General features: G+C 48.4%; 1 protein-coding gene across 2 annotated transcripts in view; it reads left to right on the top strand.

The window, feature by feature from the left end:
• Positions 1-23,804, top strand: part of DLGAP3 (DLG associated protein 3) — a 64,239-nt gene that overhangs the window by 19,242 nt on the left and 21,193 nt on the right. For both annotated transcript variants that reach the window (XM_055137621.1, XM_055137623.1), the window contains exons 2-5: positions 4,458-4,541; positions 5,965-7,122; positions 10,873-11,078; positions 11,368-11,440. In XM_055137621.1, the coding sequence (XP_054993596.1) occupies positions 6,016-7,122; positions 10,873-11,078; positions 11,368-11,440 (1,386 nt within the window). In that variant the 5' untranslated portion in view covers positions 4,458-4,541; positions 5,965-6,015. The remainder of the gene's footprint in view (positions 1-4,457; positions 4,542-5,964; positions 7,123-10,872; positions 11,079-11,367; positions 11,441-23,804) is intronic.

The following is a 23,804-nucleotide window of genomic DNA, read 5'->3' on the forward strand; positions in this document are numbered from 1 at the left end:
TTTTGTTTGTTTGTTTTATTTGGAGGCAATAATTTGTATTGCTCAGGGGCTACTACTAACTCTGTGCTGGATGGGGGGTGGTCCCTCGTGGAAGTTCCTGGGGGACCATGCCATGTTGGGGATTAAATCCATACCCCACACGTGCAGGTATTCCAGCCTGTCGAGCTGTCTCCACTGCTCTGTGTCCTTTTTTTTTTTTTTCCTTTCTCGAACAAATTTACCTCCATAATTGTGTTTACTTTACAGTGACCTTTAATAAGTTTAGTTTTTTTGGGCTCACAGCACAGGTAGAGAGGAGAAAAGCTGAGACATTGGAGTGAGGTAGTACTGGTTTGATTTCTGACGTGAGTTGCTAGCAGCTCCTAGCTTGTATTTAGTTTCTGCAAGCCTCAGTGTCTTGTATAAAAAGGGGGAGGGGTGCGACCTATCCTTTGGAATACTTGCAGGAATCACATACAGTGTCATCAACAAAATCTTCATTGTAGCTCACAGCTACTCCAGACACCTGCCACGTGCCAGCTATCTTACGGGGGGCCAGGGCAGGGGGTAGGATTGAGAAAAATTCTTGTTACGTAGAGCTTCCAGTCTAATAGGGGAGACAGACGGACCATCTCTGAGTCACTCACATTGAAAATGGTTGCGATGCAAGAGCTAGCCTGGAACATAGTGCCCTGAGAGCACCCAGCATGGGGATCTGACCTAGTCAGGGAGGCCAGAGAAAGCTTCCCCGGGGACACAGCAACTGGGCTGAGATCTGAGGGGTGTGTAGGAGTGAGCACGGCGGACGTGCATGGGAAAGCTTTCTGGACAGGGGGAATAGGCCCCATGATGGGAAGGACCATGGCACGACAATGAGTGATCTGGCTGGAGGACAGGAAGCCAGGTGAGAGGGTGCTGGAAAAGAGGGGAAGGCCAGGCCTACAGGCCTTGTGGCACCAGTGAGAGCATTTTATCCCGAGAACATCAATAAGTCAATGAAGAGTTTTAAGCACAAAGGTGACAAGATCAGATCTGTATGTACAGGTGACCCTGTGGGCTGGAGCAGGGTCAGAACAGATGCAGGGAAGCACTTAGTGGTGCGGACATCCAGGCAGGGAATTGGTGTTTTAAGGTAGCCAGATTGGTCAGCGGTGCTGGCGGCTGCAAATACAGAAAATCTGTCGACAGTGAGTGGTTTCAATAAGGGGATTTGTTCCGTGCCATGGCCAGGCTGGGGTGGAGGCAGCTGCTTATGCTGGTTCCTTGGCCCCATGAATCCAGAGCAAGGATATTTGCAGTTCTCTCTGCATATCTCTCACGGTGGCAAGATGGCTGCCTTAGTCACGTCACAATTATATTCAAGTCAAGATGAAAAGGAGGATGGATGATGCTGGCATTGTCCACACCTTTTCTCACAAAGGCAAAAGATTTTCCAGAAACGTTATTAGATTTTTATGTATATGTCAATAGCCAAAAGTGAGTCATGCGAATCGTGCCTTTTGGGACAAAATGGATAGAACTTGAGGTGATTATGCTAAGTGAAATAAGAAAGGAAGTGAAAGACAATTACCAGATGGTTTCAGTCTTATGTGGAATATGAATTACTGATGCAGACTGAACTGGCAAGAAACAACAAACCCAACTTCTAGACTCAGTGGAAACGCAGGTGGTTCGGAGGGAAAGGGTAGAGATGATTGGGAGAATGAGTGTGAAGGGCCTGTCAGTGGCCAGGTGACACTGGGACTTTGTGAGGGGAGTGGTGACAAGTACATATGTAAGTATGGAGCTAGTCCTCTGAACTTCTATAATAATTGTAAACCAACAATAAGGCAGTGGCAAAAAAGTGAATCACGTGGCCTTGTTTATCAGGACTTGTGCTTTTTTGGTGGGGAGGGGTCATACCCAGAGTGCTCAGGGCTTACTCCTGGCTCTGCATTCAGGAATTACTCCTGCCAGTGCTCAAGAGAACATGTGAGATGCCGGGGATTGAACCCGGTCAGCCATGTGCAAGGCAAATGTGAGACAAGTGCCTTCTACTATCGCTTCAGTCCAGGGCTTGTGCTTTATTTCACTAGTTTCAAGAGTAGGAAAAAAGGAAAGAGTCTGGCAGTGAAATTTAGTCAGTCAACAGTCCTCTGATGGCTCTGGAAATAAACAGGCCGATCTGTTCTTTAGGATAGTCTCCAGGGCTTGGTGATGTATTGGATGACCCGTCTTTTCTTCACTTGTTTTTCCTTCCTATTGATTAGACTTAGCAATGGGGTGGCAGCAGCAGAAATGTGATTGTGAAGCATAATATATAGGAGGCAATCTATGTAATTAAACCTATATCAATTAAATCTTTCCTTTAGGAAATCCATAAATGGAGTGTCTCCTTCCCCCAGTAATTTGAATTTGATTGTATTGTTTACAACTTGGACATCAGGGGTTTTTGAAATCTAGAGTAAAAGCTTCACATGAGGCATTAACATTATGTAACCTCTTGGAGTTTATAAAGTGGTTTCATGTACTTGGCATCATTTGATGTTCATTAAAACCCAGGGAGATAGTGAGCAGGTGTTGTTCGGCTTCGAGAGGGAGCCTCACTGGTATCGTGTCGCCCCGTGCTGTGGTTTCGTCACTAGGGCAGCACTGCTTAGAGGGTGTGGGGGTTATGTCTGGGGCACCTTGTCTGGAGAGAAGCGATTACAGGGGTCCCTCTCCTCCAGGACCAGAGCCGAGAGAACCTGGGTTGATAGTGAAAGACTAAAGCTGGGCAAGATCTTGAGGAAGATTCAGTGGCATGGTAGTCGGGCCTGTCTGGGACAGAGCGAGGAAGGGCAGCTGGGCGGGTCCACCACTGGGATGCTCAGCATGCGGCTGTAGCCTCGTGTGACCGTAATCACAGCAGACGGAAGGGGCAGCTTCCCCGAGAAGCCCTGCGTGCTGTGAGGCACAGACACGGGTTGTGCCTGGGGCAGAGAGAGGAAGAGTCAACCCCGAGCCAAACACTGCTGCTAAAGCTGTTGGGAGACTCTCCAGGTGCTCTCCCGGTCACCACTTGTGAGGCTGACTTGGGGGCAGGTCACTTGTGTTGCCCAGGACAGGGGCAGTTGTCCCCTTGCGAACTATCATCTGGAGTTGAGCAGCCTGAGACTTTGAGAGTAGAGACCCCAGTTTCTACCGCTTCTTCAGCCACAGCTGCTAGGTGGGCAGGGTCCCGGGCATACCTCACCCTCTCTTCTATGGAAGATTCCCAGGAGATGCCACAATAATCTTCATTGCTTCACATTCCTTGGAGTCAGGAACTTCTTCCTGGTGTCTAGGTCTCTTCCACTATTATTAATCATTCTGCAAAATTCACTCTTCTTCCTGACATCTCTGTGTCTAATAATGGCATCATTAGTCTTCTAGTCACGGCTGCTGCAAACTTCAGAGTCGTCTTCCTCTTGGACTCTCCCTCACCTCTTGCCAGTATTTGCCAGACCCTAAATGTTTGCTGGACCTCATCCAGTGCACACCTCACAGTTCCTTGTTTGCCCACCTTCTCTGCCTGGTGTCTGCTGTTTCCTCACTGGGAATTCTCTCCACCACCACAAGGAACACACAGCCATTTTGTCCTCCATCTCAAACACAGTCTTTTTTCTCAATATCCCTCTATTGTGTCTGGTATTAGCCTCATCTAGACAAGCCAAATATTCTTTTGTATATCTTTCCGGCACAGTTATTTATTCATCTACTCAGGGAACATTCATTAAGAACCTACTCTGGAACAAAGTCATGAGTTAGGTGCTAGAGAGGGAGAGATAAATGGGGCTCGGTTCCTGCTCTGTGGAAGATCACATTCTAATTGGGGAGACAAATCTGAAACAAGACAATTTCAGTATGATAGTCGCATTCAGGGGCAGAGGGGCGGGGAACCAGCGTCATATGAAAACTCAATAGAGAGAAATAACCAAGAATAAGAGTAGAGAAAATCTTCAAGAGAAGCTGGGACTTAACATTGATTGTTAAGCAGAGGAAGGGGTTGGTGGGTTAGGTGAAAGGAGATTCTGGGAGTGAACAACTTGTGTCAAAATACTTGTCTTAAAATAACTTTTCATGTGAAAGGTGATTCCCCTCGGGGGACCACACTAGAGCCATGTCTATAAATTTTTTACTCAGTCTTGCTTAAGTAGCTGCTCCATAAATGTTTGTGGAATGGGATGGTATTCTTGAGGGCAATGAGAATGCAGTGGCTCGGCACCATGGACAGCTCACACAGACACCTGCAATTGGAGGTAGTCCAACCTGTGGGCTCATCTGCATGTATTTGCATAATGAACTCCGAGTTCATTTCCCAGGGGCGTCCAGAGACTCTGCATCATGGGGGATCCAATCAGTCGTGGTTTGGGGGGGGTTGGGAAGGGGGAACTGTCAAGGCCAGCGACCTGTTCTCTAAGTGTTATGGGAAAATCTTCCCTCCATTGCTTAACACCCGCCTTTTTTTCTCCCACCAGGAGCCAGTGGTCCTAAGCCTCCTTGAAGTTAGGATTCTGCCTGGTGGTGTGGATCCTGACACCAAGGATGGGACACCCCGGATGGTAAGTGGCAGAAGGTTCCAGGAGATGGGGATTAGATTCATATTCTTTCAAGTCAGAGGGATTTGGTTGTGAATCTTGATTCAAAATGACTCACCATCTCACAGGCTGTGTCAACTCACCATTTTGAGCTGAGTTTTCTCATGGATAAACAGGGATAATATCTACACATAGGATTTCAGTGGGATTGGAAACTACTAGGTATGTCCAGTCCTTGGTCCCTGGCAAGAGCTCTGGAAGTAGCAGGAGATGAGCCATGAACAGGATGTAGACGGAGTGTGACACGGTGGCAGTGGGGAGGTGGGGGTGAGTCTCAGAGGTGCTGCTGTCTGGAGTCTCGGAGGTTGTCATCCCTTCCTAGTCAGCAGATGGCCCAGGAGCCTGGTCTGGGGTGAGAGAGGGCACCGTCTGCCAGCTCCTCAGTTCCTGTCCTCGCTGCTGACACCCCCCTCCTGCCATAGCTCCTGTCCTGGCAGCTCTGTGGTCCTGATTGGAGGCATCTCATGCTAAGAGCTGACCTCTCTGTCCTGTTTCCTTGGCAAGCCCCGGATGGGAGCCAGAGGCCCCGGTTGTAGTGCTGTCTCCGCACCTCCCGGCCCACACCAGCCCCCTCTTCCTGGGAGGGGGCACTCCTGGGTTCCGGCCCCAGTTTAGGATTCAGGTGCTGCCTTCAGAGCCGGTGTTACTCCTCTCTGTGTCTGCTCCCATTATCAATCCCCTCTGGATTGGGAATGGCAGGTAGGGACAAAAGACAAGAGGAGAAATTTTGTGGGGGATGTTTGGGAGAGGACAGAGGAGTCATCTCAGGTTATTCTTTCCTATCTCGGGCCTGGGGGCAGGGAGAGCGAGCCTGCTGCCAGATGGAAGGAACGGGGTGTGGAAGGAAGGGGAGGGATTTTCTTGCAGAATCATGCTGGATATGTAGATTTGGGTGCTGTGTTCTCTCTGGTTACTGCTGCTGGGAGCTGAGCGCCCTGAGCCTGGCTGTCGCAGCAGTTGAAGTGGGTGGGGACAGTTCGGAGGTGTGGCTCTGCATCCGTTTGCCTAGAGTTTGTTAAAAGCTGGTTCACCTAATGACTAGTTTCTTTGAACATTTTCTAAAGTGTCTGTTTGGTTACCCTTTTATTTTTGGTAACTAAAGGATTTTTCAAAAACCCATTTGGCTGAAGTCACGTCCTCCTGGGAAAATGTATTTTATCAAATTTGCAGCGTCTGATGAATGGTGAAATTGCCTTTTGCCCTTGTGTGTTCATCTAGTAAGACAGTTTTAAGGACTTTTAAACCCATTTGGGGGAAGATAGTACAATTAGTCACAATAAATTGACGTGCATTACTTAAAGGGCTGTGAGGATTCCTAATAAAAGAAGGTTTTTGGTGAAGTAGCTGGTTGTTCAACCTGAATTCTTTCTCTCGCTATTTTTCCCAGGAGCTTCCTGGGGCCCGGCCCCCAGCACCATGAAGAGCCCTTGCAGAGGCCATGAGGGGTTACCATGGCGACCGCGGCAGCCATCCCCGCCCAGCCCGCTTTGCTGACCAGCAGCATATGGACGTGGGCCCAGCTGCCAGGGCCCCGTACCTGCTGGGCTCCGGGGAGGCCTTCTCCACCGAGCCCCGCTTCTGTGCCCCGAGAGCTGGCCTGGGACACCTTTCTCCTGAAGGGCCCCTGAGCCTGAGTGAGGGGCCATCTGTCGGCCCCGAGGGAGGGCCAGGGGGGGCTGGGCTTGGGGGGGGTAGCAGCACCTTCCCCAGGATGTACCCCGGCCAGGGCCCCTTCGACACCTGTGAAGACTGTGTGGGCCACCCGCAGGGTAAGGGAGCCCCCCGCCTGCCTCCAACACTCCTGGACCAGTTTGAAAAGCAGTTGCCAGTGCAACAAGATGGTTTCCACACACTTCCATACCAGCGCGGTCCAGCCGGGCCCGGGCCCGGGCCAGGGCCGGGAGCTGGCACTGCCCCAGAGCCCCGCAGCGAGAGCCCCAGCCGTATCCGGCACCTGGTTCACTCTGTGCAGAAGCTCTTTGCCAAGTCCCACTCTCTGGAGGCCCCGGGGAAGCGGGACTATAATGGGCCCAAGGCCGAGGGAAGAGGGGGCTCTGGGGGGGACAGCTACGTGGGCCCAGGCTCTGGAGGCCCCCACACCTCCCACCACCACCATCACCACCACCATCACCACCACCACCAGTCCCGGCACAGCAAGAGGAGCAAGAGCAAGGACCGCAAGGGGGATGGGCGGCACCAGACCAAGGCCGCCGGCTGGTGGAGCTCAGACGACAACTTGGACAGTGACAGCGGCTTCCTGGCGGGTGGGCGGCCCCCTGGGGAGCCTGGGGGTCCCTTCTGCCTCGAGGCTCCAGATGGGTCCTACCGGGACTTGAGCTTCAAGGGGCGCTCGAGCGGGTCAGAAGGCCGCTGTCTCGCCTGCACGGGCATGTCCATGTCGCTGGATGGACAGTCGGTCAAGCGGAGTGCCTGGCATACCATGATGGTCAGCCAGGGCCGGGATGGATACCCAGGGCCAGGGCCCGGCAAGGGGCTACTGGGTCCAGAGGCCAAGGCCAAAGCCAGGACTTACCACTATCTGCAGGTGAGGCTTCGGTTGGGTGGGGGGGTGATGTGTCACCTGGGACTCTGTGGAAAGGATTGGATGAGAGCCAGCTGCCCCCACGAAGGGGACATTCTGCCCTGCATTGCTGTGTTGTTTTGAACCCTGTTTGGGAGCCTCAGTTTCCTCATTTGTGTGAGGAAGGGACTCCTGTGCTGGGATGTTGCATGTCAGTGCTGGAAGATGGCTCCTTGGCCTGGGCTCTGGACAAGCCATGCCGGCCTCCTGGGCTGGATGCTGAAGGGTGAGGGTAGATGACATGTAGGACCACTCTGCTGTCCCTGGCCTTGGTCCGCAGCACCATGGGGAGACTGGGAGACAGTGTCGGAGAGAGTTCTTCCTCCCCAAGGCCTCCTCCAGACTTCTTTTCTGCTAAAATCTGGATGGTCCGGGAAGTAGAGATGAAGGTCACTTCCGCGCAGAATGTGCCTTTGCAGGGGTTTGTTGCTCTGGGTACCTGTGGTAGTGGAGCCTGGGAAGCTATGGAAGAACCCTGGGATGCAGAGGAGGCTGAGCCCCAGATCCCACAACTGGGGTTCTTTAGGAGCAGTTGCCCTGGGTGCTGGCCTGCACGCTCTCCTCATTCTGTCTAATCTCTCACGCCACCGCGGCCCGGTGAGGCGCCCTGACCTCTGCCTTTATGGAGTCCTCATCCGCCCCACTGTATCTTTTCTCCACCTTCTTTCTGCGATGCTGCCAGGGGCTCTTCCTCTTCTTCGCGTCAGAGGCCCCTCTCAGGTGCCCCCAGAATATTTTCTTGAGCCTTTTCATAATTTTAGGAGACATCAGCACAAAGTCTGGCAAATGTAGGGATTGCCCCCAGACCTGCCAGCGTGAAGCCACATTCCTTCGTTCTGTGATTGATTGATCCCCTGGTTAGTCCTTGCAACTGGGAGATGGGCAAAGAAGAAAGCAGGGAGCCTGAGTACCTTGGGGTCACAGTGGAGAGACCCCGGAGGCCTTGTGCCTGCACAGGTTGAGGCCCCTGAGGTCAGTCCAGGGCACAGGTAGACCAGGGGACTCCCCAAGAGGCAGCAGTGGGTCCACAGTGTGGAAGAGGGAGCTTGGTGTGGGGAGCAGGCCTGTGACTTTGGGGGTACCACTAGAGTTTTCCTGGGTGGGGAAGTCAGAAAAACTCCAGGAACCAAATGGGACCACTGGAGACATAGACAGGGTGGGAGCTGGAAGGGAAGGTTGGGGGCCTCTGGGCTGGCCTGGGCTGGGTTCCCTACACCTCTACCGGGGCTAGGGGCTTTTCTGAGATGGAACTGAAAGGGCCCAACAGGAAGGGCAGAGGAGGGAATACCAGTCCTTCTTCCGTAGCTGAGCCCCATCCTTGGAGGCCACTCGTGGCTCTGTGCTGCTTCCTGGGGCTGCCCTGACCTCCCTGGGGGCTTCCTCTTTAGCATGCACCTCACAGCCTCCTGCAGAGGCCTGCAGCTCCGCAGTGGCGACAGTGGGAGCCTGCAGTGTGGCGGAGCGCGCCCTGGCCGCCCCAGCCGCCTGCCTGCAGGAAAGGGCATGACTCATGGGGGCTGGGGCACTGGGGCTCGATGCTCTGGAAGTGTGTGGTGGCAGGGAGCAGGGGCTGCAGCGGCCTCTTCCCTGCTGCTCCTGCTCTTAGCACTTAACACCCCTCAGACCAGGTGTCTCTGATGGATCTCCAGCCCTTTTGTCAAGACCCTTCCTTCTCTGGAGCCCGGTTCTCAGCCTCCTCTCACAGCTCTCCTCTGTCGGTATCCCCACCTTGCCAAATGCACCGGCCCCTTCCTGTGGATTCCTTCTTGGGGCCCCACCCCAGCCCTGGGTCCTGGTTCTCATGCTGATCTCTGTGTCTTCCCCTAGCCTCATCCGTTCCCCGAACCCCACTCTTCTCCCAGATGACATCTGACCAGATCTTTCCAACAGGTATTTGAGATCTCTTCCTACCAGCCCACTCCCCAGCCTTCACTGGTGCCTTATGCTGCACAGTGATGCCCCCCGCCCCCCTCCCCCGTCATGGACTGGGAACTCTCCTCAGTACCCCTGTACCCTCATCGAGAACCCCAGCCACCCTTATCGTCTTCCTTCTTGACTGGGAAGAAGCCAGGACCATCCATCCCAGCTGATTCCTCCAGCAGGATTCGAGCTCCTCTTCTGGTCCCCACTCTGTGCCTAAATATTGGAAGGCCATCTTTGTTTTGGCTGGATCTTGCTCTCATTCTAATAACATGCCCAGATTTCTCTCATTCCCCCAAATCTTTCCTCCTCCTGTCTCATCTCTTCTTCATGTCCAGATTCTTGGAGGACAGACCACATGTCTTGCTTTCTTTGTCCCCTTCCTGCATGTCAGACTTCTGCATGCTGACAGTACTCACCCACGGTGGCCTGGCAGCTCTCCTTGAAAGATACTTTGCAGGGCTTCGAATAACGATCATCTACCTTTGCTGAGCATTTGTTAAGTGCTGGACAGTCTGTATGGGCTCAGTTATCCTTCCCACCAACCCTGGCATGGTCACATAATTATCATGCCATCTCACAGACAAGGTCACCGAGTCCTTGGAATCAGTTAGTTTTGTGCAGGTTCTCCTAGGTGGCAAGTGATGAAGCCAGAAATTGAACATGGAGCTCTCTTAACTCCGGAACCCAATGACTAACCTTTGAATGCACTGTGGCATTTGACATTATCAGCTCCTTTTCTTCTTGAAATGTCTCCTGTTCCTGTGACATGGCATTCTGCTGACTTCACTCCCACCCTCTGCCCACTCCTCCTCAGGTGACTGCACAGCCTCCTCTTCCCTTCTTTGCAGTCCCTTTTGAAATGTCAGTGGATCCCTCCCAAGCTCCTTCTCCCTTCCCCTGGGCCATTTCTGTTCACTCCTGTGGATTCAGCTGCTGCTCAGGACTTCCCACTTGGCTGCCTCCGGCCCCAATCTCTCTAGTGAGCTCCAGAACGGAACATCCAACCACCTGCTCCCCGGCTCTGCCTGGCACCAAAGGTTCCATCCCGAACCACTCTTCTTTTCCCCAAGTCGGTTTATGGGATTCTGTGGCTCCGTGAGCGACTGCACCATCCCCCATGTCCTCAGCCAGCAGCCTCCCCGTCATCCTTAACTCCTCCCCGCCCCCTCACCCCCCACATGTAATCAGGCTCACTGATGCTCCTCAACACCTCTCATTTCCATCTCCTCTTCCCCCTCATTGTCATTGTCTTAATTTAGGCTTCATCATCTCTTGCCTGGATAACAGCATCAGCCTCCTAATTGATCTCCCTCTTGCCACTTGAGCCCCTGCCTTGCTCCTGGCCCTGCACAGTCCATCCTCCGCTTGTCCATCCGAGAGCTCTTCCTCCGGCCTAGATCTGGCTCCCCCGCTCCTCACGAAGAGAACCGGGGAAGGAAAGGGGAGTGGGTGAAGAGATGAAGGAGGAGGAAGAAGGGGTCAGAGGTGCCTGGGTTCAGGTATAACATCACGGTTGGGAGTGAGGGTGACAGCTCTCTTTGGTCCTTGCTTTTCAATCCCTTGGCAGCTGGCACGTCAGCCGCCAGGCTCTGCAGCTGGCCCTCAGGGATGGAAAGGTCCACTCTCGTAAGGCCGCCCTTGGGACCTTGCCCCAGGCTTCCACTGCTGACAGTGGCCTGCGTGAGTGGGGCCAGAGCACCTCCCGATGGCAGTGGGAGGACCGAAAAGAGGGTCCCAGCTTCCCGATTTCCTGGGACGGTGTCTGAGAGACAGAGGCCCCTGTCTCCCCAGGTACCGCAAGATGACTGGGGGGGTTACCCCACGGGGGGCAAGGACGGGGAGATCCCCTGCCGCAGGATGCGCAGCGGCAGCTACATCAAAGCCATGGGGGACGAGGAGAGCGGGGACTCCGACGGCAGCCCCAAGACGTCCCCCAAAGCAGTGGCCCGGCGCTTCACCTCCCGTCGCTCCTCCAGTGTGGACCAGGCCAGGATCAAGTAAGGACAGGCAGGAGCGGGAGGGGACCCGATCCCGAGGGAGATGTGTTTAGAGTGGGGGGCAGTTGGGTTTCTTGCTTCGGGTTCACCTGGGGACTGCCACGGGGCCCTGCATAAAGAGGAGTCCCTGGTGTAGCCCCTATCTGAAAGTCCGTCTGGGACCGTCGTTCCTTTATCCAGGAGGGTGGTGACCTCTGGGGCTAGAGCTGGGGTCCCCACATACTGTTGCCCACGTCCCACCGCCTCCCACCGACCCCTGTTTTGAATCTGGCATTTTGATCTTTCCCAGCTGCTGCGTCCCGCCCCGGATCCATCCTCGAGGCTCCATCCCTGGCTACAGCCGCTCCCTCACCACCGGACAGGTAGGGAAGGAGAGGGCGGGATGGGCATTCATTGGAGTATGGGCTGACGTCCCAGGGGCCAAGCTGCCATGCTCTGCTTGTGCTGTCTCGCCAGGGATCTGCCTACTGTGCAGAGTGCATGGCTGGGCTGGGGGGCTCTGGGGGCCTTCCAAAGTCACATCTGTACACACTAGCAAGTTACCTCTGAGTGAAGGACTTATCTGGGTGACATCAGTGTTTCCCCAGGTCTGCCCAGGCCTGCCTACTGTCCCAGCCTACCCTGCTCACATGGCAGGCCTGTGACCAGACAGGGAGTGGCCAAGTGCAGGGTCAGTTCTGGTCCGGCTGATCACTCTTTCCCTGACCCACCACGTAGGACCTTGAACAAAGCTCCTTACCTCTTACAGTGACTCTGGCGGTGATGCTCATCTCATAAGGGATTTAGGAGAGTTTAGCTGGTGTTTCATAAACGTGAGTTCTGTCCGAAGTATAGCCTTTCCCCTTAAGGAAACGGAGAGAGCCAGCTTAGTAACTGAATGCCCCAGATGGCTTTGAATTCCAGCTCAGCTCCTTACCAGCTGAGTGACCTGGGGCGAGTTCCTTGACTTTTTGAGCCCCACTTTCCCTCCTTAAAAATAGGAATCATAATAGTGTTCTTGGCATAGAGCCAGCACTCAGTAAAGGTTAGCTATTTTTACTGTTTGTGCTGGAGGGGAAAATAAGCAATGCAAAAAAGCGAGGCAAAAGACTGTCCACATTGGCTTCTATTGTTTGCGGCTGCAGGCACTCAGCATTTTTTTGTTACATTTCCTGAATCAGGCAATCTGATTGGCACAGCTGTCTTTTCCTCTCAGACCAGCTTAATTTGCTAAACCCACTAGTTCGTGTCCGGTCCTCATTGGACACCCCCCACCCGACCTATAGCAAGTTTCCGATGCTCTCCTGCCTGCAACACCTTGCTCGTTTGACTTTGAGGACGTCACACCTTTTAGGTTGCTCCCAAATCCTCTCCCTGGCTGCTTCTCTGAGCTCATCAGGGTTCGTGCTTGGAATATAAATGAGAGCTCAAGCCCTGTGACGCCCAAATGTACATCTCCAGCCCAAATCCTCCCTAAGTGCCAACGCATCTGTCTAACTAACTGCACGGGAAGTGCACTTGGGCATTTAGTGCACTTACGGCGTGAGATATCTAAAACTGAGCCCCCACCCCAGTTCTCTACCCTGTCCACTGTCTTCTCCAGCTCACGAAATGCCGGTGCTAGCATTCCAGGACTTCCGGGTTGAAAGCACCAAATCAGTGCCAGCTCCTTTCTCTCTTTCTCGTCACACAGCCAATCCTTCAGCAGACCCTGGTGATCCCGCCTGTTTGGTCTGTTCAGAACCCTTTTTCCTACAATCCTGAGTGCCACCACTCCAGTCCCAGTTCTGCCTGTTCCTTCTTGCTGGCCCCTTGCCCTTGTCCTTGTTCCACTTCATGCTCTCAAAATGATCATTGAAAAGTAGAAATAGAGGGGCTGGAGAGAGAGAGAGTACAGTGAGTAAGGCATTTGTCTTGCATGCGACTGACCCAAGTCAATCTTGGGACCCCTGTCAGCCCCCCTCCCACCAGGTCCCCCTTGCCATGTCCCCACATTAACATTTATCTATTTTTTAAAGAGCATTTAAATTTAAAAATGGGTTTACAATACTGTTAATCATATGTGTACTCTGCATACACAGCCAGGAGTGGCCCAACCCCTGGCTAGGAGATATGTTTCAGCAGTGAAACATTTGCTTAGCGTGTGTGAGGCCCTGAGTTTGATCTCCAGCATTGAAAAGAAGGAAATACATTCACTTATGACCTTATTCAGGGGACATGTCATAAGCTACTAAACATTAAAGATCCTGCATGATCTGGCCCTTGCCTCCTTGAGTTCCTTTCCTCCAGCCTTGTCTGTCCCTGAATGTGGGCCCACATCACAGGTGCTTTCTGGCCTCAGGACCTTTCCGTTGCTACTGCCTCTGTCTTTGTCTCTCCTTCCCTGGACATCCCTATGGGCTGCTCCATCGGTCCCCACATTAACATTTATTTATTTTAAAAAAGCATTTTCATTGAGGTGTCGGGATTTACAATACTGTTAATCATATGTTTCTATAGGCATCATTGCAACACCACCTCCACCCCTGAGAGCCTGTTTCTTTTCAGTAGTGTCCCAAGGACCCCTCTCAGACACCCCCAGCTCCCATGTAAAGTCAGCGTGTTTTAGCCCTACCCGTTCCTTCCCTGTTTTCTCCTCCTCCTTTGCACTGCGCACCATCTAACATGCATACATACCATGCTTCTCCTGGGAGGTAGGATTTACAATCCTAGCTTTATGGACACAATCTAAGGACTGCGAGGTGCATGCCACACTCTTATTTCTAATTATGCCTTTTGCTTGTAAGTCTATATTTTTGTTTGGTATTTCTTCAGAACATCTTTTTACATACTTTAAAGTTTGTTTCCTTACATCTTAGGTATGTCTTTTGTAAATAGTTGATAGCTAAATTTGATTTTATATCCATTCTGATATTTGCTTAAGAGCTTAGTGCATGCACGTGGATTGTGATTACTGATATGTTTGAATTTATTTCTCTCATCGTGATTTGTGTCTTCTATTCCTCCTGACTTTGGGGTGATGCTTCCTTCTCTGGGGCCATTTTGGGTTTCTTCATCCCCCCACCCCGCCAAATTCCATATTGGTTTGACCGTTACATATTCTAATTCTTTGTGATTACTCATAATTTTCATGTACATATTTGACTTAGCAAAGTCTGAAGTTGACAATTGCTGACTTTCTCCTGAGCAATGCAGAGACCTTAGGACACTTTAATTTTGTCTACTTCTTTCCTTCTTATGTATACATGCCCAGATTTTCAGTTCTTCTTTATTTATTTTTAATCTCCAAAATTAGTTTTTCTTATTGGTTTTGCATTTATGATATTTGTACTTGATTATGTGGGCTTAGATCTGTAACTCCACCCTGTCATTATAACTTCCTCCATTTTTTTTTACAGGGAGGGGTGCACACTTGGGGGTGCCCAGGGTTTTATTCCTGACTCTGTGCTCAGAGATCACTCCTGGCTGACTCCAGGGACATTATGGAGTTCAGGGATTGAACCCAGGTTAGCCGTGTGCAAGGCTAGTGCCCTATCTGCTATACGCTCCAGCCCCCAAGCTTCCTACATTTTCATAGGGTTTCTTTTCAAGTATATTCTCTAGTACATTTTCCTCCAGTGATCACCCGTGAAGAGAGAACTCTGCCTTTAAAAAAAATAAGAGGAAAAAAATAAAATAAAAGGTATCCCTTACTGTTCAATATAAATTAGCTTATTATAGAATTCTATAGGTCAGCATTTTGTTTTCTTTTGAGATTTTCTTTCATTTTGAGATACTCCTTTGTCATCTATCTTCTCTTGTTCCTGCTGGGAAGTCTGTTTTCAATCTCATTGTCTTTGTAGGTAATTTTCATTTCTCTCTGATTGCGGTTGAGCTCTTGTCTTTGAGTTTGAAGCCCTGCAGTTTCACTATGATACCAGGGTGTGTGCTGCCTGAATCTGAATATTCATGTCTTCCATCAAATTTGGAAATTTTTTGCATAGTTGCTATTGCTGGTCTGTTTTGTCCATATCTTTTACTTTCAATCTACTGACGATGCCTTTCTAATGGGGATAGTTCTTGTCCATTCACACTTAATGTGATTATTGATGTGGTTGAATTGTATCATGTCATTTTCTGTTTCTCTGTTTTTATTGTTTTCCTTTGTGTTAAGTAAATATTGTAGTGAACCATTTTAAATTCCTGTGTTATTAATTCTTTTCTACCATATTATTTGAGTTATTAGTGGTAACTGTAGGAATTACGAGTACGTAAGCCTATTGAAATGTAGTTATTTCTGGTAAAATAGAGAAGCTTGCTCCAATAGATCTCTTTTCTCTCCTCTCTCATCGTGCTATTATCATTGCACTATATATTACTGTATATATTATAAACCTAACAATTATCATAGGCAGATGATGGTATCATGATCATTGCTTTGTGCAGCTTTATGTTTTTTAAAGAAATGGAAAGAGGGCCAGGCTGCTGGTGCCAAGGACAGAAGCATGTTCTGCACATGTGGGGAGCCTCAGAACCAACCCCCAGTATTGCATGGTCCCCTAAGTACCATGGGGAGTATTGGTCCTTGATCACCATGCCCAAGTATCCCTAAGCACTGCCAGGTGTGTCTCCTCACACACACACACACACACACACAAAAGAAGGAAATTGAAAGAAAAAGTATGAAAATATGTTTGTTGTTGTTTTCTTTTTCTGGGGGCCACACCCTGCCATGTTCAGGGCTATTCCTGTGTCGGCCACATGCAAGGCAGGCACCCTCCCCACACTGTACTATTTATTGCTCTGGCCCTGGAAAAGTATTTTTAGGGTCTTCTATACTTGCCATTTCTGATACTTTTTATTTATTTCTGTGGATTTGAATTACCATTGGTTATCAGTTTCTTCTAACTGGAAGAGTTTCCCTTACTATTCTTTTCTTTTTTTATTATCATTTTTTGGACTTAGGGTATTTGAGGAAGGTGGAGGAGAAGGAAAAAAGAAGGAAAGAGAGAGAGAGACAGAAAGAGACAAAGAGAGAGAAAGACAGAGAGAGGAGAGACACAGAGAGAAAGAAGAGGTAGAGAAATGGGTTTCTCCAGAGGGGAGAGAAATGAGGGTATCCCACAAATTAAAAAAGAAAAGGAATTACAATCTGAAGTTGAGATGCAGATAACCCCAGAATGGGGTTACACCTGACTTGTATTTCTCATAGTATAATATCGCTAGCAATAAATTACAGTTTAAAAAAATTTTTTTCAAATTAAGATGTAATACAAATTTTAATACATTATTGTTATTATGAATGTTTGGTTTGGTGCTATGCCTAATAGTACTTGAGGCTACCCTCAGCTGTGTGCTTGGGCATCACTCCTGGTGGTGCTCAGGGGACTCTGCAGTGTGGGGAATTACACCCAGGCCTCCTGCATATGCTCAGCCCTTGGAATTATCTCTCTGGAACAATTTCTTTAAGTTTACATTTTAAAAATTCTCAAATATGGCCCACCACTCTTTTGGGGGGTCTTGTTTTAGGGAGGCCACAGCAGGTGGTAGCCAGACTTCTAGCTCTGTGCTCAGGGAATTCTCTGACAGACTCGGAACCGTATGGGGTGCAAGGGATTGAATCTAGGACAGCTGTGTGCAAGGCAAGTGCCCTACCTCCTGTACTACCTCTTCAGCCTTGCGCACCACCCTTTAAACTCTTTTCCCTACCCCCATCTTTTCCCCTCAGGCAATCTTGGTTTTGGTCACTGGTTTATTTTTATTGCATTTCATCCATTTCTCTTACCCATTCATAAATTTTATAATCTTATTTTGCACACGTGGGTGAAATCATCTGATATTTGTCTTTTTTCCTTTTGCTTATTTTGCTGCACTTACTTTACTCTCCTTGAATTCCTTCCATTGTCCTGCAGAGGAAAATTTCAACTTTTAAAACACTGCTGAACTGTATATATACCTCCCCTTCTAAGTCATTTACTTAGGGGCTTTTTGGTTGTTTTCATAACTTACCAACTGAAAGTCATGTGCATTCAACAGCTGGGTGGGTAAATGTTTGTGATGATATTTCGATATTCTTTGAAGAGATACCAGAAATTAGATAATTGGATCATATGGAGCTCTGTTTTAGTTCTTTGAGGATGCGCCATAATATTCTCCGGAATGATTGTCCTAGTTTTCTGTCTCATTTTTATCATTTTTGAAGGCTAGTTTTGCTGGATGTAGAATTTCTGTTGACGGGAATTTTGATTCTTTGAATATCCCATTCCACTGCCTTTGATGTTCATTGTTCTGATGAAAGGTCAATTGTTAGTTCTATTGCTATTTTCCTGTGTTTGATGAATTGTTTCTCTCTTGTGACTCTTAAGAAGTTTCTCTTTGTGTCTTTCAGTATTTTGAATGTCATGTGCCTGGGTATGATCTCTTTGTCTTTAACCTACTTTGGATTCATTGAGTTTCTTTGACTTGTTAATTAATGTTTTTCACCAAATTTGGAAAGTTTGGGGGCCATTATATCTTTTTTCTTCAAATAATTTCGCCCCTCCCTTTATTTAAAAAGCGTGGTTTACAAAGTTGTTACGATAATTTGTTACAGGCATTCAGTATTCCAACACCAGTCCCACCACCACTGTCAGCTTCCCTCCACCATTGTCTCCCAAAGACCTCTCAAGCCTGCTGGGCCACTATTTCTGAAAATATTTTTGTTCCTCTTTCTCATTCTGGGATTCCTGTTACAGATATACCAGCGAACTTAGTACTGTCTCATACATTTCTGAGGCTCTATTATATTTTTCAATCTTTTTTCTCTGATTAACTTGTATTGGTCCTTTTTAAAGTTGTTTCTCCCCTGCCCCCACTTTTTCATGAAAAAGAGATTTATTGTCAACAAGGTGGCCACTCCTGTCCTTAGGAAAGTCATCTTGTCTGCACAACTGTCTCCTCAAGTTTAATGAAATTACTTTTCAAAATTGGTTTGATTGGGGACTGGAGTCATAGTACATTTGCCATGCACCCAGCAACCTGGGCTTGATCCCCAGCATCCCATATGGTCCCCTGAATTGGCCGGGTAAAATTCCTGAGTTTAGAACCAGGACCACCACTGGGTGTGGCCCAAAAATATACAAACAAAAATTGGTTTGATTGAACTAGCATTGCATTATAACAATAACTAACATTGCACCAAAACATTAAGTAGTTTATAATGCATCATTATAAATGAATGGCTGTGTTATCATTTCTTATGCACAAACCTTCTGATGAATTAAAATTTTAGTGATTGTATTTTTTGGTTTCAGAATTTTTATTTCATTCGCTTTAAAATTTATTCTATCAATTTCTTGAAATTTTCTATTAATTACATGATTGATGTTGTGCTTTTCTTTAGTTAAAGATTATCTCCTTCAGTTCTTTTAATGTATTTATAATAACTGCTTTGTAGTCTGAGAAACAAAACTTTGGGGGACATTTACATTTTTCTTATTTATTTGCATGACTCATTTTTAATTAAATACTGAACAAACATTTTAGATATATATATTGTTAGCGTCTCTGAATTCTTACTTTTCCTCATGAAGATTGTTATTGCTTTGTTTGTTCATTGTATTACTGCTAGGACTGAATCTGTGAAATCTGTCTACCCTGCCAAATGAAGCCTCTGATGTTTCCACTATTTTTTATTTCTTTCTTGTTTGTGTTTTTAAGCCTTGTTTCCTAGGAGTTGCCCGGTGTCTGTGTTCAGACAGAGATTGGTGAGAGGTTGTGCTCCACTTCAAGCCAGTGAGATTTCTTATCTCCATTTATGGTTCCATGTTTGACAATTAAGCATCGGGCTGTTTCCAAGTCTGCCCTTGCTGTTTTTCACCAGACTCTTGCATTTCTTCTGTCCATGTGCAGCGTCACCATTGACCAGAGATGTGTGTGGGTGACAGAGACCATCTCTTCCGTGTGTAGACTCACCTTGTAATTGTCCAATATAGGTGAAAAACTTGTCAAACCTTTTATGACCCTCTTACCTCCTGTAACTCTGTTCCATCCCTGGCTATTCACCAGTCCATTGCTTGCCCTTCCCTCGCCCACCCGCTATGCCCCAGCCCCTTCATAAAGTGCCAAATCACCTGTCTGGTGGTGCTGCGTTCAGTGACTAGTCTCAGTGGTTTAATCAACAAAACTCCAGATTCATTGAGCCACTCACCACCTTGGCAATGGCAGGGAAGCATGTGGCTTTCAGTCAGCCACACCTTTACTGGATTATGGCAACTGATAGAACCAAGAGTTTGGTTCATTGGAGCTTTCCCAGGTAAGGATAACAGAGTCATGCTATTTTTACCCAAAGTTGAGTCGTTTTCTTGACGATGTTTGTTGTTGTAGTTGTATCCCTTTGATTTTTGGAGTGATAAAATGCTGACTTGGGAGATGGTCGTGTACAAATTCCTAGTTATCTTAGGGGACCAGAGTCGGTGTCCTCCTCACATCAGGTCTGAAGTCAGAAGTCTGAGAAGTCCTCCCCACTGCCAACCCTCTCTGAACATTGCCTCTTCCACGTTCTGTTGATTATTCTCTCTCTGCAACTTCTATTCTTGCTCAGAATCTCCTGCTGCTCAATCCACAGTTGCATGTGGGAACTTCTTCTTCTTGTTGTTCTCTTTCTTCACATATCTTTACTTCTCCTTGAGTTTTCTATCTCTATGCCTGCCCCCGTGCCTATCTAGGTAATAGCACATCTTCTGGTCCGCCATCTTAAGCTCTGTGTATGTGTGTAGATTTTTATATATGTTCTATTATTTCACTCATTTGTGCTTTTTTTTTTTTTGCTTTTTGGGTCACACCCAGCAATGCACAGGGGTCACTCCTGGCTCATGCACTCAGGAATCACCCCTGGCGGTGCTCAGGGGACTATATAGGATGCTGGGATTTGAACCCGGGTCAGCCGCGTGCAAGGCAAACGCCCTACCCACTGTGCTATCACTCCAGCCCCTCATTTGTGCTTTTTTTGTTACTAGAAGTTTGAACTTTTTTTTCAAACTTTCAAGTCCTTTTATCAAAGCTTTTATTCTTTTCTTAGGCATTCAGTTTTCTACTAACTAAGCTTTAGAAATATTAAACCTTTGTTTAAAAGTGAATCTGTTTTAGCTAAGGTAATATATACATGTATATAAGCTGTTATATACATTTTGAATTGACTCATAGAAGTTTTATTTTTGTTTACATCACAGGTGGTATTAGTTATTAACACTTCATAATCATCTCAAAACAGTTTCTTAGGAGCCAGAGTGATAGTACAGTGGGTAAGGCACTTGCCTTACACATGACCAACCTGGGTTTAATCCCCAGCACCCTATATGGTCCTCTGAGCACCTCCAGGAGTGATCCCTAAGCTCAGAGCCTGGAGTAAGCCCTGAGCACTGCTGGGCATGACCTCCAAACCAAACCAAACCAAACCAGTTTCTTAATGGGGGCTGGAGAGATAGCACAGCGGGTGGGGCGTTTGCCTTGCACGCGGCCGACCCGGGTTCAAATCCCAGCGTCCCATATGGTCCCCTGAGCACGGCCAGGGGTAATTCCTGAGTGCAGAGCCAGGAGTAACCCCTGTGCATCGCCAGGTGTGATCCAAAAAGCAAAAAAACAAAACAAAACAAAACAAAAAACCAGTTTCTTAAAACACTAAATATTGATGACCTCAGTTTTTGTGAGTCAGGAATCTGAGCTCGGTGCCACTGAATGAGGTGCCTCATAAGGCACAAATCCAGGTGTTAGCAAGGGTTGCAAACTTGCCTGGAGCAGGTGCACTTCTGACCCTCACTTCCATCCCGCTGCCTCAGAGCTTTGCTGATGGTGGATGATCTGTTTTTCTCATCTGGGTCTCTTGGTAGGACTATTCACAACTCAGCTTCATGATTTGGTTTCTCCAGAACAAAGACTCCAAGAGGAATAGCAAGATGTGTTCAAGATGGAAGCCATAGGGTTGCACTCACCTTTGCACGTGTGAGGGCCTGGGTTGCCATTTCTAGTACTGCATACAAGAAGGGAAAAAGGAAAAAGAAAAAGACAGAAGCCAAGCCTTTCTGTAATTGAGTCTCAGAAGTGGTATCACATTGTGTCTGCCATATTCTCTTCATTAGAATCCGTCAGTAGGTCTGATCCATACTGGTCTGTACTCAGAGGCGGGAGCTGCTCAAGGGTGTGAGTGTCAGGGTGCGGGGCTTATTAGGGTCCCTGGCAGAAATTGTCTGCACACAGATGAGTTTCACTCACTTTAATGGAGCTTCCCTCTGAGAATCCAAAGCAGTCACTTGTGTTGAATTAGTCCATGTCTGGGACCACTTAATGTGATTTTTAACCTGGGGCATTTGGTTTGCACAGACACAGAATGCTCTGTCTATATGACAGCCACCTTGTGGATAAAACACTTAGGAAATTGGCTCCCCCAACTCCATCCTACCCAGTGCCTCTGGATTACCAACCAGCTTTGTGGGCATCAGATTGTGCTGTAATTGATTTTCTCCCTAGTGTACCCTTTCATCGAAGGTTTCTTCTTCCATCACTTTATACAGGCTCTCATCTCTAATTTCTTGTTTCACATGGGCCCGCAGCCTTACTTTTGTACCCCAGTGGGTCTTAAAACCCAGGTACCGTGGTTTCTGAGACCAGACCAGCAACCCCTGCCTCCACCTCCACCGAGCTGTGTGCGGCGTTGACTCACACAGTTAATATTCTGATTTTCCAGTCTCCTCTTTGCTGTTGTCCCCTGGGGAATTCTCTTGCTTCTTGTGAGCTCAGCTATGCATATAAAGCAACATTTGCTATATTTTAGCCAAGGCTTTGAAATGGGAGGGTTTTCCAAGGTTATCTAGACTGAGGGACACGTGTAAAATGTGCAGCGTGTTGCCTGACCCCCAGTCGGACCCTCCAACTTGAGTTTCCAAATAGATTTGATACAACTTCTTCCAAATATCTCACACCCTGGAAAATATTTACTGATTCCATTTTTTTTTGAGGAAGGGTAAGAGTCTTATTTCCAAGAGGATTCTGAATGCCAGGACTGGGACTAGAGTGGGGGCAGGGCAGAAGGCAGTACAAGGATAATGGCAGAATTCGGAGTCTGATGTTATCATTTTATAATGCAATACAGTAAAAATCAGCCCAGCTGCAGTATTTCTCAGACACTCTGTCTCTTCCCGGGACTCCAGAAGGCCTCTTGGCCAGTGGAGAAGGAAGGTGTGTAAGTTGGGGAGTGTCCCATCCTCCCCCTGTCTGCCTCGGATAGTTTGGGCATGGAAATAGCATATGGTCGCGATTTTGAAAGCTTCTGAACTCCCGAGAGAGAGAGATGCCTCTGAGAAGCATTGCCATTGTGATTGAAGAACTTTTTACAGCTAATAATAGTAGCTAACACTTATTGAGCATCTGCTCCATGCCTGATTTTATGCCTAGTACTTCACAAACAGAAGGCTGAGCTGCAGAAGTAATCTGCAGAGTGAGCATACATCCCTATCCAGACCTGAGACCAGAACTTTCTAATAGGGTCAGACCATTTCTTGGTGTTCCAGGAGAGATCGTCCCTCGGGGCTGATTTGGCAATAGTCAGGGGTGTGTCTTGGGACTGACATAGACGTAGATTGACATAGGAAATATAGTGACCCCTGAGCTTCAAGAAATACCCCGGTAGGAGCCAGAGAGAGCACAGGGGTTAAGGCATTTGCCTTGCATGCAGCCAAACCGGGTTCAATCCCCAGCATGGTTCCCTGAGCACCTCCAGGAGTAGTGCAGAACCTGGATGCCACCAGGTGCTACAAAAAGAAAAACAAAAGAAATATCCTGATCACAGCTGGTCCTTGGTACTCCTGAAGAAGCCTAGCGACAGCCATCGCTACCCCCCGAGTATGGCTTGTGCTGGTCAGATATGGAATCCACTGCTGGAAGATTGTGGATTGGCTTTTCCATGGCTCCTGATTTCTGTACACTTCTAGTGAAGTTCTTTAAAAAGACCCAAAACAGCAGACAATTCAGATTAGTCTTTCTTTTTAAGTTGGGCCCATGTTGGAACTACTGAATCTGTCTCTTCAGCAGATATTCCTCTGAGGTTAAAAGCGGTCAAAACAGAGTGTTCTGTAGTTAGTCCCATGTTTAGCTTGTGGGATGGGACCTGAACTAATGTGCGTTTAACCTTCTCTCCTGGGAGAGTCTGATGCTCATTCAGCTTAGCAAGAGAGCCAGGAAAGTTGGCATTTAATTTTGGTTTTACCATTCATTCATTCACCTGGCATCCTTGGATAGCCTGGATCTCTCCGAGCCTTGCTTGTCCCATTGGTAGATTAGGATGGAAATTTTTGCTCAGTTTGGAGTAGGCTCTAGTGCCATCACGTTGTGCTGGAGGCTGAGTTATGGAAACCTCAGGTGACATTTGACATATGGGCGAAGCCTTCCTCTGGGCCTTTGTTGACGGCACTTCAGTGTGATTCTGTGAATCGTTCCTGGCAGCTGTCACAAGATGCTGCCATGGGATACTTGCTGTCACAGTCACCTGGCAGGGGGGCGGGGAATGTGTCTCAGCAGTGGCGCATTTGCCTTTCATGTGTGAGGCCTTGGGTTCCCCTCTGTCTCTGAGCAAAGAAAGCCCATTCCTGGGGGGATGGTCCCAAGGAGCTTGTCCATGCCATCATCTGCTGACCTCTGTGTAATCTGGAGGGGGCGTTTCTCTTGGGCCCCATGACAGGGATGGCTGCACGCCCCGGGGCCTTCACAGGCTCTGACTGAGGACCCGCCATGCGTCTC

Source organism: Sorex araneus, chromosome 5, assembly GCF_027595985.1.
Source record: "Sorex araneus isolate mSorAra2 chromosome 5, mSorAra2.pri, whole genome shotgun sequence".
NCBI lineage: Eukaryota > Metazoa > Chordata > Mammalia > Eulipotyphla > Soricidae > Sorex > Sorex araneus.